This window comes from Topomyia yanbarensis, chromosome 2 (assembly GCF_030247195.1).
Source record: "Topomyia yanbarensis strain Yona2022 chromosome 2, ASM3024719v1, whole genome shotgun sequence".
In the NCBI taxonomy this organism is placed as follows: Eukaryota; Metazoa; Arthropoda; class Insecta; order Diptera; family Culicidae; genus Topomyia; species Topomyia yanbarensis.
The window spans coordinates 324613781-324628495 of record NC_080671.1 but is presented as its reverse complement, the minus strand read 5'-3'; the positions used below and the strand labels follow the sequence as shown (position 1 = coordinate 324628495).

General features: G+C 37.5%; 1 protein-coding gene across 1 annotated transcript; it reads left to right on the top strand.

Annotated features, from left to right (window-relative positions):
- The first annotated feature begins 233 nt into the window (after positions 1–233).
- Positions 234–14335, top strand: LOC131681266 (uncharacterized). Its single transcript, XM_058961981.1, has 2 exons — positions 234–319; positions 12321–14335. Exon 2 carries the CDS (start codon positions 12322–12324, stop codon positions 14305–14307), a length of 1986 nt encoding a protein of 661 aa, XP_058817964.1. The 5' UTR covers positions 234–319; position 12321; the 3' UTR covers positions 14308–14335.
- The last annotated feature ends 380 nt before the right edge of the window (positions 14336–14715 follow it).

The window sequence follows — 14715 nt, the reverse complement described above, 5'->3', positions numbered from 1 at the left end:
TCCAATCGTCGCAATATTTTCCAGAATCATTTCATGAATTCTGACTCAATTTTGAGCTGTGACAATTTTGGTATATACCACCCCACCCTATGAAATTCTCACAGCATGGCAGAGCACCGTTCAGTGTCGCTTCGTAGGTTACCTTCCGACGTACGCTTCTCGCCAACTTGAAATTGGCGATCCTCGCGACGCACACAAAAGGTGCAAATCTATAAAAAGCAGAGCAAATTATGCTGCTACAATCAGTTCGTTTTCGGTGCTCGCGTTTAAAACGCTCAATCGTCACTCCCATCGATGCGTTAGGCATCACTAGCGTCAAGTAAGTTTTGTGCTCAGTGGCAGTTGAAGGTATCATAGTGCACTCATACGTAGGGTGGCAGTGGCATTACTGGCATAGTTTCGTCCTAATGTGGTCTAACCGTAGAATGTATCACCGACATCGGATGCGGATTGCCGGAACAGAACAGAGCAGTTCAAGTGCAGTGAGACTAGCTTGGGATGTTGAAGGTGGAATTTGTTTTGCTCGTCCATGACGCTTCACAATACTCGGATCGATTCCGTATCTGAAGTTTTTTAACAACTACAACATATTGTGTTTTATGGTGCTTTGCTAGCTGTTTATAGTATTATTACTGGTGACCAACTTTTACATATTCGTTATCCCTTTTTCTTCAATCAATGTTTTATATCTTAAGTTCGTCTTTTCAATGTTTCAAATGTAAAGATGCTTGGTTGTTTTGCAACTTGTAGTATGCAAATGAAAAAAATAATAATGATTTTGGTCTTGTTTAAATGTAAAGTTCTCATGTAAAAACGAATTCCACTAGTTGATGTGAGTGACAGACATTATTTTGCGGTCTCCCTCACAGAAATAAATTTTATATGTTTTCCGTATAATCGATAATAAAGCCACTGTAAAAGTATTTTTAGTGACTAATAAATAATGATTTCAGAGTATGTCGAGGATATTGAATAAGGTGTAGCTAAACTGGAGTTATCACAATTAAAAAAAGTTAATCCGTTTTATGCATTTGCAAGTTTTATGCAGTTGAGTGTCGATTGAAGTGAATTTTTGTTTATCTGATATAAAATTCGTCTCGTGACAATGAAATGTTTGATTTGAAACTAGTTCTCACTTGAAGGGTGAATATTTAAAGTCGTATAACCGCCAGAACAGAAAAACGCTTGCATTTTTTCATTTTTTTATGTTAAAAACAAAAACTCACGACAATTCGTTCATTATAAAGTATTAAAACACTTAATAAAGTTTGAAACGATTTCGATTTAACTGTTATGTGTCCAACAAAAAAACACCTTTAACAGGCCAACGTGGGTACCCGGGTACCCACAAATTGAAATGCTCATAACTATGGCTTCCTTTCTCAGATTTGGACACTTTCATATTTTTTGGATTCAGGAACTCGTCCACTTTTTGATTTGTAAAATTGAACCGGATGAATGTATCTGGTGCTTGGTAATCCGGATTTTCCGGGGGTAATGTTCCAGTACTAGGGTATGATTTGTAAATTTTAATAATATCCTAGCAATATGAATATCAAAACTCTTCAAATTGTTTTGGAAGTCTGATATTTTTTGTTACGGCACGCTATGGAAATTAAAAAAATGGAATTGGAATGGAATGGCCACTCACGGCCCCACGGGAACCTGCTCCGGGATGTTCGTTCCGGGGTCAAATCACCAAATGGTTCCAAAACCACGAGATACAGCCTACTGATGCAATTCCAAGAATTTTGATACCCATATTGCTAGTATTCCATTGAAATTCACAAATAGTATCTCAGTTCTGGAACCTGCTTCCGGAAATCCGGATTCCCGCGAACCGAATGAAGTAACCTTTTTACCAAGTCCAAAAACGGATGAGTTCCTGAATTCAAAAAACCCAAAAGCATCAAAATCGGTTGGAAATTACCTTAGTTATTGGCATTTCAGTTTTGTGGATACCCGGGTATCCACGTCGGCCTGTTACGTAGTAAAAAATTCAGGAGCCCCTCCTAACTCCCCCCTTACTATATCAACAATATTATTAACCCAAAAGCTTGACTTAGTGAAGTTCTAAGATGTCACAAAGTTCCAACTTCCTGCTATGCATAAATCGTAGGAATTTCATTAATTGAAACCTAAAAAGGTACCCGGGTACCGCGTCGGACTCATGACGATTAAATTGAGGAAAATACGCTTACTTGACATTTGAACACGTATAAGTCCGGGGGGTCTGGTAGTTCAAAGCCGAATATCAACCATTAGCGTCACGAAGTGAAAGTCAGAGAGATATGTTTCGCGAAGGTTTTAGTTTATTTTTGGCAATTTTATAATAAAGATACTTCAATAAACGCTTACAAAATAAATAACATGAACCATACACAAATATTTATTTATTTGTTTTTGTGAATTCGTTGATATTTCGAGATTTTCGATAAAACAAATTTCTCCTGGGAATTACTTCCGCTGGAATGTGTGTTCCCAAAGCCATCGTGTACTGCTTTTCTCATGATTTTCTCCGGAAATAGCGAAATAGCTTAGTGAAAAACATCTTTCAATGTGCAACTGCTGGTAATGCTAAAGTGTTTATTGATCAATTCCAGCGCCGGCCAGGTCCGAACATAGGTCGCGGAAGGAAAAGGAAGGAATGCTAGTCCGTATATACTACTGCACACTCCCCATAAGTATCACGGGAGGAGAATGTTAGTTAGTAACTAGATATCAGTCCATCAACTCATGGACCTGGGACCAATAGCTTAGCTTTACTTCCCTTTCGAAGGAAGACGTGACCACAGAAATTTTCACCTCAGAAAAATCTCAACGACCTCAGCTGGGATTGAACCCAGACCAACTGGGATGAGTGGCGGTTACGCTTACCACTCAACCAAGGGCGCAGTCCGTACATCCACCCTTCAAATGAATCGTAGAGTTGAAATAACGCAATCTGTCTAAATACAGTTGCAGTAAATAGTGATCCGGCGAATATCGCAGATAAGATTAGCTTTTGTAGGTAATACTCTCACAGCCGGTTGTTTGGAGTTCCAATGGCCTTTGTTAGTGGTGTAGCCAAGAATTTGGTTTGGGGGGGAGGTGGTTTGATGAAAATTGTTGATTTTTCGAAGGTCAAATTTTATGTAAGTTTGATAAATTGTAGAAAGTTCAGAAACAAAATTACTCAGCAGATGCCTTTTTCCATTTCTTTTATAATATGTTAATTAAGTCAAAGGGTGAAAATACAAAGTGCACTTTTAAAGTGGAATAAATGTTCGAAAACTTTTCTAACTGTAAAGATCACATAATTTCGAAAGCATTAACTTCAGAGTTTTAACAACCTCGAAGTAATACATAACTTAACATAAACAAGAAGTAACACAAACATAACATAACAAGTTATGGAATGTTCTAAGCCAAGTTTTTTGTTCATTTTGATTTTAGAAACTTTAACCTTAGAGTCTGGCTATTTGTTCAGGTTAGAAAAAATTCCAACATGACTTACGAAGGTTGGAAATCGAACCCAGCTGAGCTGCCTACAAGACAATCGACTGACCGCTTCATTCAATAAATTTGTTTGAAGAAGCATTTTTGAAAACTTTGCTGAAGACATGAAATCTCGAACTAAATTTGTTTGAAGAGTAAATTTTTTATAATTACTTCTAGTAGTATTGGCCGTCAAAATTATTTATTTAGATAAGGTGCTGCTTTAAGTTGTAATAATCTTCAAAGATACTAAACATACAAAATTGACAGTTTCGAAATAATGTGATCCTGACCGTAAAAAATGTTTTCGAACATTAATTTTACTTTTCTTCACTATTAAAGCTCACAACTTTAGAACGAGTCCTCATACACAAAAATTTATCACTCCATTCAATTCAACGCTCAAATGTGCATCATTAATACCCACTAACTTGAAATGTTTTGAAATTATTAGGGTGATGAGCCTATTTGCGCCATGTTTCTATTATCACCCTACACATTTGAAGCCGTTGGTTAGAGCAGTGTCTGCCATCTTTGTTCAACGCATTGAGTCAAATGGTAGCGCAACAATAGGGGCACTCGATTCGAGTTTTCATTGTGCTCAAACACGAGAATTTTACTGTTTTCAACGCATTTGTGTTTATATTGGTTCTTAACAACGGTTGATTCTAATCAACGGCAAAGCGGTTGATGTTAATTTTTACGCATTCCATTGATTGTAAGGCAAGAAATTCCCGAATTAGTGAGGCACCTTGCTTAGTATGGTGAAAATAGGCTCATCACCCTATTATTTACAATGCTGCGTTTAGAGACTTTTTGTATAATCGAAAATTCAAAAAAAATAAATGCCCATAAAAACCGATCCTGATCCGCTTAAGTCAACCGGAAAACGTCATTTTCCATCATTTTCCTTCCACCTTCCAAAATCTTTTTGTCGCTGTTAATCACAATAAGTTTTTGTCTCAACTCTACGCATTCTCAAACAAATAGGAGAGAGTGGGTACGCTTGATCCCACTTTTGTTTTTTCTCGTAACATTTCAATGAAATAAGAATTTCAATTGCAAAATACGTTATCTTGTAGTCAATTCGAATTGTAAGAGCTATGGATAATATGTAAACCCGAACACTATGTTCTGTCAGTAATATGAACAATTTTGAAAATCATGCCAAAACGAGGTTTTTGTAAAAACGTGTGGCAACTTGATCCTCAGCCTACTAGGGCTAAAGAAACAAAGCACACTATGACCTGTAGACACGAAAGTTCAGCTAATCATCTATCCTGACAAATTGATTAATAAGACTTGCTTTTTAGATGCACGTAAAACTTTAGCCACAGTAGAAAGTCAAGACAAGTATTTGCGGTAAATCAGTGTTTTTTAACTGGCCTTTTCAACCTTTAATACCTTATGCCATCATTTGTTCACGGTAAAAACATTTTAGCCCAATTAAGAGTGCCAGGTACGTTAAAAGAACGATATTTTTCTATTTCTATCAATTTCGAAAGTAAGAGAACTAATGATAGGGATCAAGAATACCCAGTTTTACAGGGATCAAAGATACCAGTTTCATGAGGTGAACAAAATTAATTTTTTTTGTATGTACTGTGAACTTTTTTTTCGAAAAGCGTGTTTTCCAGGTAAAACTACTTAGAAAGTAATCGTACTTGAAAATATTCATAAATAATTAGTTCGACGATCTCATACAACCGTTCAAAAAATTTGATCAAGAAAAGAAAAATCTTCGAGATGGATTTAAACACATATTTTCTAAAATATTATATAACTTTTCCAAACCAAATGTAATGCATCAGATTTGCTTTTTAAACATCATAAACGACCAAACACTTCATTTTTTCTTATATTGTGATAACTGTATATATTAGGATATATGGCCAGGTAATCAAATATCATCAAGGATTAAGTGTCCTCACTTTCCCTTACATTTTTAGCAAATAATGAAATGTATACAATTTTTCGGTGAGCACGTTTATGTTTATAAACATCAAACTGCGCTTTCCATTCGAATCATTGTCCCTAAATCCCGATTTCGGAGAATCTCTTCAAGAAAGACCTTAAGATTATTTGATAACTATGGGACCTTGGCTAAGAAATACGTTACAAGATACAATTCCCACAATTTTACAAAAGTTCCCATGATGCTTAAAACAATAGGTTCTTAATGTAGCGGTCAGAGAAATTACTTCCAAAATTATTATTGTGCAATACTTAATTACATTAGTCAACATCAATGAATTTGTTTTTTTCAAATCCAACTAATTTTGGGGGTTAACTCTTAAACCCCCTGGCTACGCCACTGGCCTTTGTTTAAAACATTTACTTACTCTCTGTAGCTGGCTGCCCAGAGTTTAAAAAACTCAAAAACAAATCAAAATCTTTTCTTTTCGTTTTGCCGTGTACTCGAAGACCAGTTTAGCTTTGCAAGTCACATCGCTTGCTCAGAGCGAATCCTAGACTTAACCCTTCTAAATCTCTAAATCACTTCTTGTCTACCCTATCCTTCATTCTTCTCCGTGAACGATGGAGATGAGGGTGGCCGACAATGGTGGCTCCCATGTTATTGAGGTTATAATATGGGTCGAATTGCTAAGAATTTCTACTTATCGTCACCTTAGCAACTCTTGTTAGATAATCAGCTGTGAAACATGCAATCCGCCAAAATCGTCATCACAATGCAACGATACGCAATGATAATGAACCTGAATAATACCGCTCGCACCTTTAACAACTGGTAAGATGACTATCCCATCTGCATAATGAAGTGACTAGCTCAATTTCCGGTTCTTAATCCAAATAAAAGTTTATTGTTAAGTTATCGTTCAAAAATCAATTCACCATGAAAAACAACGAAATAAAGAAGAACAGTGGAGAAATATCGAAGGAGTATGGTCCGCCATCCTAATTACTACATGTCGCACTATGGCCACGTCAAGGTCGGACAGATTCCCATAATCAATCACAAATAAGGGCTATACTAACAAATACATATGAGAATCTTTAGACTGGATCATTAACTCATTCAAGTTATTTTTACAGTAGCGCTGTAAAGTGGGGTTATTGTTTGGTCGCTGTTTTTTCGAAGATCAAATACAATTTCTTTTTTTATTTTTTTTATTCATAAAAGCAATAGTAAATCAATTAATTGGCGTCAAAATAACTAGATATTCTAGGAAATAAAATAGGTATAGAAAATTACTACTTTTGAATTTTGTATTAGGTGGTCTTATTGTTTTGTCCTACACTGTAGATGCTTCTAGAACACAACGACTACGCTGAAACAAGGAGATGTTGTAATCTTGATTGTAGTTTTTCAAGGTACGCGATTTTCCTAGTGGGATTCTAATGGCTCTATGGTCAATGTTTAACACTAAAATTGACTCTAAATAACACACAAAATGCTTCTGGTACTCAAATAATGTAAGGAAAAAAGTTTTCTTCCAGTTAGTCTTTCATCGCCTCCCAGTGACATCTGAGAGGTGTTTCTGCAACATTATTCGAGGGTGTCGGTTACTTCATTTGAAGTGATATGCTATTTTCGTGATCATACGTGCGATGTGATGAGCTTAGGTAACATAGCTTCTCTGATGAAGACGTACTTGTCAGCGTCGGAAAGAAGAAATCCTCAACATCTGTTGAATCTTATGGGACGGGCTTCCTATAATCATATTAAATGTGCAAGAGCACTATTTGTACCTATAAAATAATTTTGAACCAATTGGTTCCCTTGGAAGATTTTTCTGCACGTTGGAAAAAACCGTTTAGAGAGGGTATAGGAGTTTCATTTTCCTAAATCAAATCGATTTCTTTCTTTTTACATATATTGAAATATGAATATTTTGGGAATAAATTTTCAAAAGCTGAAGTAACTGTTTTTAAAAATTTATTCCTGAAGTAAGAAAAATAGAGAAAGCTTACTGAAGTAAGCAAAATAGAGAATTTTTGGTAATTGTGATCACTTTAATCGTATTTTCCTTAAAATTGACTTTAAAGTCGGTACCATGGATATCTCAAGAACCGCTCAAGCAATCCCATTACTTTTTTTCGTTTAAGAACTTATTAATCTATTTAGTCTTTGTCCAATTTTTTCCGGAAAACTTTAATTCTAAGTACTTTGTTAATGCAATTAAAAACGATTTTTTGAAGAAAAAGAACATGTTTTTGTTCGAATGCCCACCATTTTGTTCATATTTTTTTAAAAAAAGATGAGTCAATGAATTATTTAATGGGAGGAGTATCATTTCAATAACATTCTGTAATTTTCCCATGCAAAAATAACTACAAGCGACTCTTTGGCGAAACTTTTTGTGAAATATATCTGGAAAAACCTGTTTTAATCCACCTAGCGGTGCAATTGTGTCTTTCTCAATCATGAACACGAGAAGATTTGCGTTGTTTATTAGTAACATTGATTTATTTCAAACTTTGCATACAGCTTCTATGCAAAAAATATCTAACCCGAGATAAATTTTAAATTAAGGGGTTTTTACTCATTTAAAAAAAATGCTGTTTTCCACGAAAAACTATGATTCATTAGCTGGTTATGTTCAATATAATTGTGGAAATGTCTATTACATTCTTATTACACTAAGCACGTATGTATCCCACGATTATCGTGAAGGTCGACGCTTATACACTTTAAACAAAAAAGTATAATCAGCATAAGTTCAATGTTATCTTCATGTGATCATATTTCGAAATGCTGGGGGAATGGGTTTGGAAAGGAAGGGGGTTGGGAGTTAGTAGAGTGAGAGTGAAGGATGCGTCAGAAGTTTTTTATTTTAGTTGCGTATGTGTGGTGGATGAAGGGAATGCGGGTTAGGGCACCGCAATTTTTTTTTTAAATCTCGAAGTGCCCCCCCCCCCCTTTCATATTACGACAAATGTCAAAGTAAGCTCAGATGTCACATTTTACAACATTTGGACAATATCAGACCCCGCCCAGATCGCTTGAAGTTATTGACATTGGTACTATGGGAAGTAGCACTCGGTAAACTACACTTCATACCTTTGTTTCTCATTCTTAGCGTTTCAATGGGAATATTTTCTTTACACAAAAATACGGGAAGCTGGAATTTTGGGTCCTAAAAGCCTCCTATTTCCAATAACTATTATGCTTTATGCTGCGAATCATACATATTTTGCAGTTTTTCTAATGTGAAAACATCTCAGGAATCGAACGGAACCTTTGCAATCTATGTTAGAATACGATAAGTTGGGGTTCTAGGGCATTTCATCTCATATTAAATTTTATCGTCTTCTTGTGCGTATATCTCTATTATTTTTCAATAAAATTTTATTAAATGCACCTTGTTGAACGAGAAAAATCCTGTGAAACAAAATAGAAGTAGATTCGCTACCGGCAATATTCCGATGCATTAGATTTTTTGACATTCCTCATGTGTAGGTACATATTTTTCCATAGTGCCAATGTCAGAAACTAGTGTCAAGTAAAGTTGGCGGAGGTCTAAAATCGTCCAAATAATATCAAATTTGGCATCTGAGCTTACTTTGCCATTTGTCACAATAGGAAGCCATGTAGAATTCAAAAATAAGTGTTTTTTTCAATGCCCTAATGCGGGTGCGAGGGTGGCCAAGGAGGTGAAAGGTGGAGGTTTAACAGCAAGGGGGAGAGGTGATGCCACACCAAATTGTTCGTGACACACAAACATACACACATACGTATACACACGTTTCTCGAACTCGACGAACTGAGTCGAATGGTATAAGAATGTCGGCCAACAATTTCAAGCAATTTGTTACTCATTTTAATTATTTTTGCATTATTTATGTGGGTTGTTCCACGCGAAGTGTTCAAAAAAGATGCAAGCATGAAATCGACCTTCATGGATTTGAACCAAATTTGGAGGAATTGTTCAACTAGAGCAGTGTTTTTCAACCGGGGGTGAATTCGCCCCCAGGGGTACGTCAGATTATGATTTATTACGGGTAAATTTTGACTTGTGATTCTAATATTTCCATCGAATTATTGTCTCTATATTATAAAGTCAATATTTCGATGGAAATATTAGGATAACAAGTTGAAATTTACCCGAAATAATTCATAATCTGACGTACCCCTGGGGTGAATTCACCCCCGGTTGAAAAACATTGATCTAGGGCCAATATATAAAAACCCAAATTTTTGTGTCAATCGAACCACCCTTCGGGCCATGGAAGCACCCCACGTTTTGACTTATTACCAATACCCTTGACTCCGATTCAATTTACTCTAGAATCAAACCGCAAGATGGTTTTTTAAGAAAATTGTTCAAGGAGTCTAGATAAAATATTTATTTTTGGCAGCTGTGCTGCCAACTATGCGATTTTTTAGTTAAATGATAACAGTTAATTTTTCTCTCAATATATATATATATATATAGGGTTACTGTGCCCTAATTCATCTTAGCACCTCTATTCATCCTACCCATTTGAACACATTAGTTAGAGCAGTATCTGCTCTCTCTATTCAACGCATTGGCTCAAATGGTAGGACGAATAAGGGTGCGTTGTACTCGACTTTTCGCTTCGCTCAAACCGGAGTATTTTACATTTTCCAGGCGAGATTTTTTATTGTACTGCTTCTTAGGAACGAAGCAAAGATGTTGATACCGATTTAAGAGCATTCCAATCACTGAAAGCCGAGTTATCCGCGAAAGAGTGTGATATCCCGACTAATGAGATGAATAAGGGCTCGTCTACCCTATATTGTAATTTTGAAAATTCTAATGCCATCGTGTTCCACAGATATTTTTACATAAAAAACACCTATAATCTCAATATAATTTGAGCGCATCCTGAGATACACCGATTTGAAGGGAAAAACTCGATTTTTCTCATATAAAAATCCATGTGCCTTGATCACTTCGCGTGGAATGACCCATACATATATTGACTATACCAGTTTATATGGGGATTTCGCATGTGGCCGCATACTTCAACCCGTAATACAGGAACCAGAACTTCGACTCGAAGGAAATTTAATAGCATTCAATATGGATGCTGTAGCTTTCATTTGAGACAAAATTGTTGAAAATCGAGTCAGACATTTCTGAGAAGCAGATGTGAATTCACCACTTTCCCGAAGCTTCCGGTTCCGCCGAAGATGTACAACGTGATCAACGTGGATTTGATTGGCATAAGTGAGCTGAAACTATAAATCCAAACATTTTCGAACACATTTTATGAAGTTTTGCATCTTTTAGATCCCATGCTGATTCCGATTGATATGAATATTTCATGCGTGACCTCACTCTTTAACCTGTAGCTCCGGAACCGGAAGTCAGAATTAAATGAAAATTAATAGCAGCCTATGGGAACGTTGTACCTTTCATTTGAGGCTAAATTTGAAAAAATCGGTTCAGTCATCTCCGAGTAATCGATGTGCATACTTTTAATCACATACATGCACACACATACGCACACACAGACATTTGCCAAACTCGTCGAACTGAGTAGAATAGTATAGTACACTCAGCCCTCCGGGCCTCGGTTAGAAAGTAGGTTTTTGTTTTTTCCAGAGACGTTTCACAGAAAGCTTTGGAACAGAGTCGCTTGTCGATATTTTAGCATGGAAAAATTACAGAATGTTAGTAAAATGGTAAATTATAATGTACAAAAGTTTTGATCCATTCGCCAAATTTCTGAAAAAAAAATGCAAAGCAAGTATTTTTTTTTGTCACGCTAGAACCCTGATGATATTGTGAACTATTCCAGGAGCACGAATGGTAAGTCGTAACTAATATATTAGGTATCACGAATTAGTTCACGAGGATTGAATGGATTCATGAAATAAATTCCGAGTTTCGTGAAAGAGATCACGAGAAAATATCCACAATGTTTTGATTTTGCGAACTAATGTGCCAAAATCTATGAATAACATCATGAGTCAACTGGGATTAATGATCATAAAGTTGTGAACTAGTTCAAGTACAGAAAATCTATTTGGTAATGACACGGAAACCGTGACTGCATTTCACAAAAGAAAAACAATTATTTCCACTAATAAAAGCATTATGAGGGCGTCAGTGAAGCGAAATTGAACATAATTATAAAATACATGATTTTTGTTCATAGTTCAGTTTTCGTAACGTAAAAACGTAAATGTTTCAGAATTTATGGTACTTTATTCACGATTTTAGGAACAATGTTTTTACGGTGTTACGGTGGCCCCGGATGGATAAGGAAGACAAGATACAAGAGGTTTAAGGTTAGTCGGAAGGATTAACTACTTCAAACCAAATATGAGAAATGTCTCATCGTGCTACTAAGTGGATTAAAACGGGTTTTAATGCTTAAATTGTTCCCATTTATTTTAACAGCATTTTTATTCAATTTTTTTGCTTCAATAACATTCGTATTGCGTTACATGAATACATTTCATCATTTTTTTTGTTGTGGAATCATCTGTTGTTAATTGATTAAAACTTGAAAGATCAAAATCAACCTTTTATATTTGCGGTAAGCTGAATATTGTTGGAGCAAAACCCGTCTCTGGAAGAAATGTCTTCATATATCAACAAAAGTTGCATACCAAGTGTTTTCTTCAATAACTCTGTGCAATGTAAAAATGTTATGTGAATTTGCCAAAATAAAGCAACGTATATAACGCGGTAAATGCAAATGTCAAATGACTGAAAAACGTGCTTCATTAATTGAATACCGAGAACAATCGTGATTTGGCCATGGTTATCGTTTAACCGCCTACAAATTTCTCCATTTATTTTTTTAATCGGGATTGGGGCAATCTACAGTGTCTTAGATAAGATTCATTCATATTTTTCGTTCAAATTAACAAAACGTTTTTAAAACAACTTTTTTCTCTCCAGAATGTTTCCCCAGTTGCTGCTTCTTTTCATCTGTGGCAAACTCAGCTCATCAGGCTATGTAGCCGTCCAGTTACCATACGCCAATCCTGCTGGAATAAACTACGTTAGCGGTCAGACGCACTACCAAGCCGGACTGCAGGCAGGTCCAGTACGATATCCGGTGCCCGTCGCAGCTTCATCGTCATATCCAGCACAGGCAGTTCAAGTGGTCAGAAGTCCATCATATTACTCCTACAACCTGGCACCGCAACCTGTAGCGATCCCGTACCCGTTCAGCGCATACGGTCACGCATACGGCCAGTCGTCCTTAACTCCAGTGGTTTATGGAGCCGCCCAACGTCCCTCTGTAATAGCAGTTGCACCGCCTCCCGTTCATCAATATCACACTTCCGTCGTCCAGCCAGGCCATTATCCAACTGCAGTCGCTCCGCAACCAATTCATCCAGTTGTAACCCAATATCACACGCCCGCGGTTCAACCAGTTCATTATCCAACTGCAACCGCTGTTCCAGTACACGTTCCTGTAGCTGCTGTTACTCCGGTCACACCGATAGTTCATGTTGCTCCAGTGACCCCCGTTACTACGACTTTCACGAAAACTGTTACAAGAGAAGAGGGTTCAATATCAGCGAGTACGGAATCCCCTATTCATGTAATTAAATCTCGCAAATATAAAGTGCGAAGACCTGCAATTCAAAACCAATTCTACGATATAGAAGAGAGAGTTATAATCCGGCCGGTTGGAAGTGCGCTGGTAGAGCTAGAACATCCAGTATCTCGAACTGAAACCGGTGTTAAAACTAAAACAATTCAAACAAAACATGAAATCGGAGGTGGCAGTTACGGCTATGATCACGCCGTGACCACTGAGGCGACTATAACACAGAAACCCCAAATTATACAAACCAATACCGTTTATCACCAGACACCGGTGCAGCATACTCCAGCGCTCGTTCCACATCCCGTGATAATACATGGCAGTAACACAGGCCACGTAGGCCACCCGGTTGTTGTACCTCCAGTACAAACCCCAGTTTATGTGAATCAGGTGCAACCGGTTTATTTTCCAGTGCATTCTATACCATCCACGGTCACAACCTTTAGACCTCCCCATCAGGTAACATACCCGGTACAGGTGGTGACAACCCCAGCATCTACAACAGTCGAAACACCAACAAGCGATGGCGGCTTAGATTATGACGACTCAGTAGTAATTGAGGCCCGCAGCGGTGCCCGTACATTACATGAAATATCTTCAACTGAGAGCTCTCAACATTACTCCACAACTCCAGCCAAGTACAGAAAATGTGAAGATAACGATGTTGAAGATTTGCCGAAGCGCGGTGATATTGCCATCACCTATGCCACCGAAGCTACTCACCAAAGTATAGCGAGTGAGGAGGAAAACATAACAGTATCATCGACCACTGAGAAACCACAGGTTGCAGACCAAGCTGCTCCAGAAAATTTGGATACCAATGCACGTTTCTCCGCACAAGAGAACAATCAATCACAAGCGATCATTGTCGAAAGCCAACCTCGATCGCTGTCTCGTTCCAGCAATGCCGATTTCAGTGAAACCAGTGCGTCTTCGTCACGAGTTGTCATCTCAAACTCAGGCGTCTCAGCAGACCAAGCGCGTTCAAATCAGGAACAATTTATAAAACTCCTATCGGAGCGCGATTCCATTTCTGAGGTTGGATATGGACCGAATACCGACACTTCCAGCAATCTCATCAACACCTACGTAAGAAGTCGAGTTCTATCGGCAACGCCAGCACCGTACAATTCAAAGGAAAGCAGCAGAACTGTCAATATTCGAAGAATCATTGTTTCCCGACCGATCGAAACTGAACAGGAGGTCGAAGTGCGAGAGCATAGCTTATCCTCGCATGCCGACGGTCATCAGATAGCATCCAGCTCAGAGCAGGTTCCTTTGTATACAACAGCAAAACCCCCGGCATTTGCAAACGATGATGTAAATTAATGCATTTTGAAACGCTTACTAATCAAAATAAAAGCCATCCAATTGTTGTTACTTGAAAATAAAAAAAAACACCTTGACTTTCTCTGGTCCGATTTAGAAATTCAATTTGAATAAAAATGCGTAAAAACTCATGACCTACCGAACGTTGCATGCCGCGGTACCAGCGACGTGGGCTGAGGCGTGTCTTTTCCAAAGCAAAATGACCAAGTCACGAGCATGTGTCAATGAAAGCAGGTAGGTATGTGTACGTATAATTGAATTTTGACAAAATGTCACGCTCAAAATAGACATGTGTCCTAGACCTTTTCCTGCTACGAAAAGAACCAGTTACGCAATGAAACGCCCTATTTCCTATGGGCATCCTATAGTGTCAATGTCACTGTCAGTTCAGTTTCATTCCCATAGTAA

Coding starts and splice junctions, on each gene's coding strand:
- LOC131681266 (XM_058961981.1), top strand. CDS start 12,322: ATGTTTCCCCAGTTGCTGCTTCTTTTCATCTGTGGCAAACTCAGCTCA.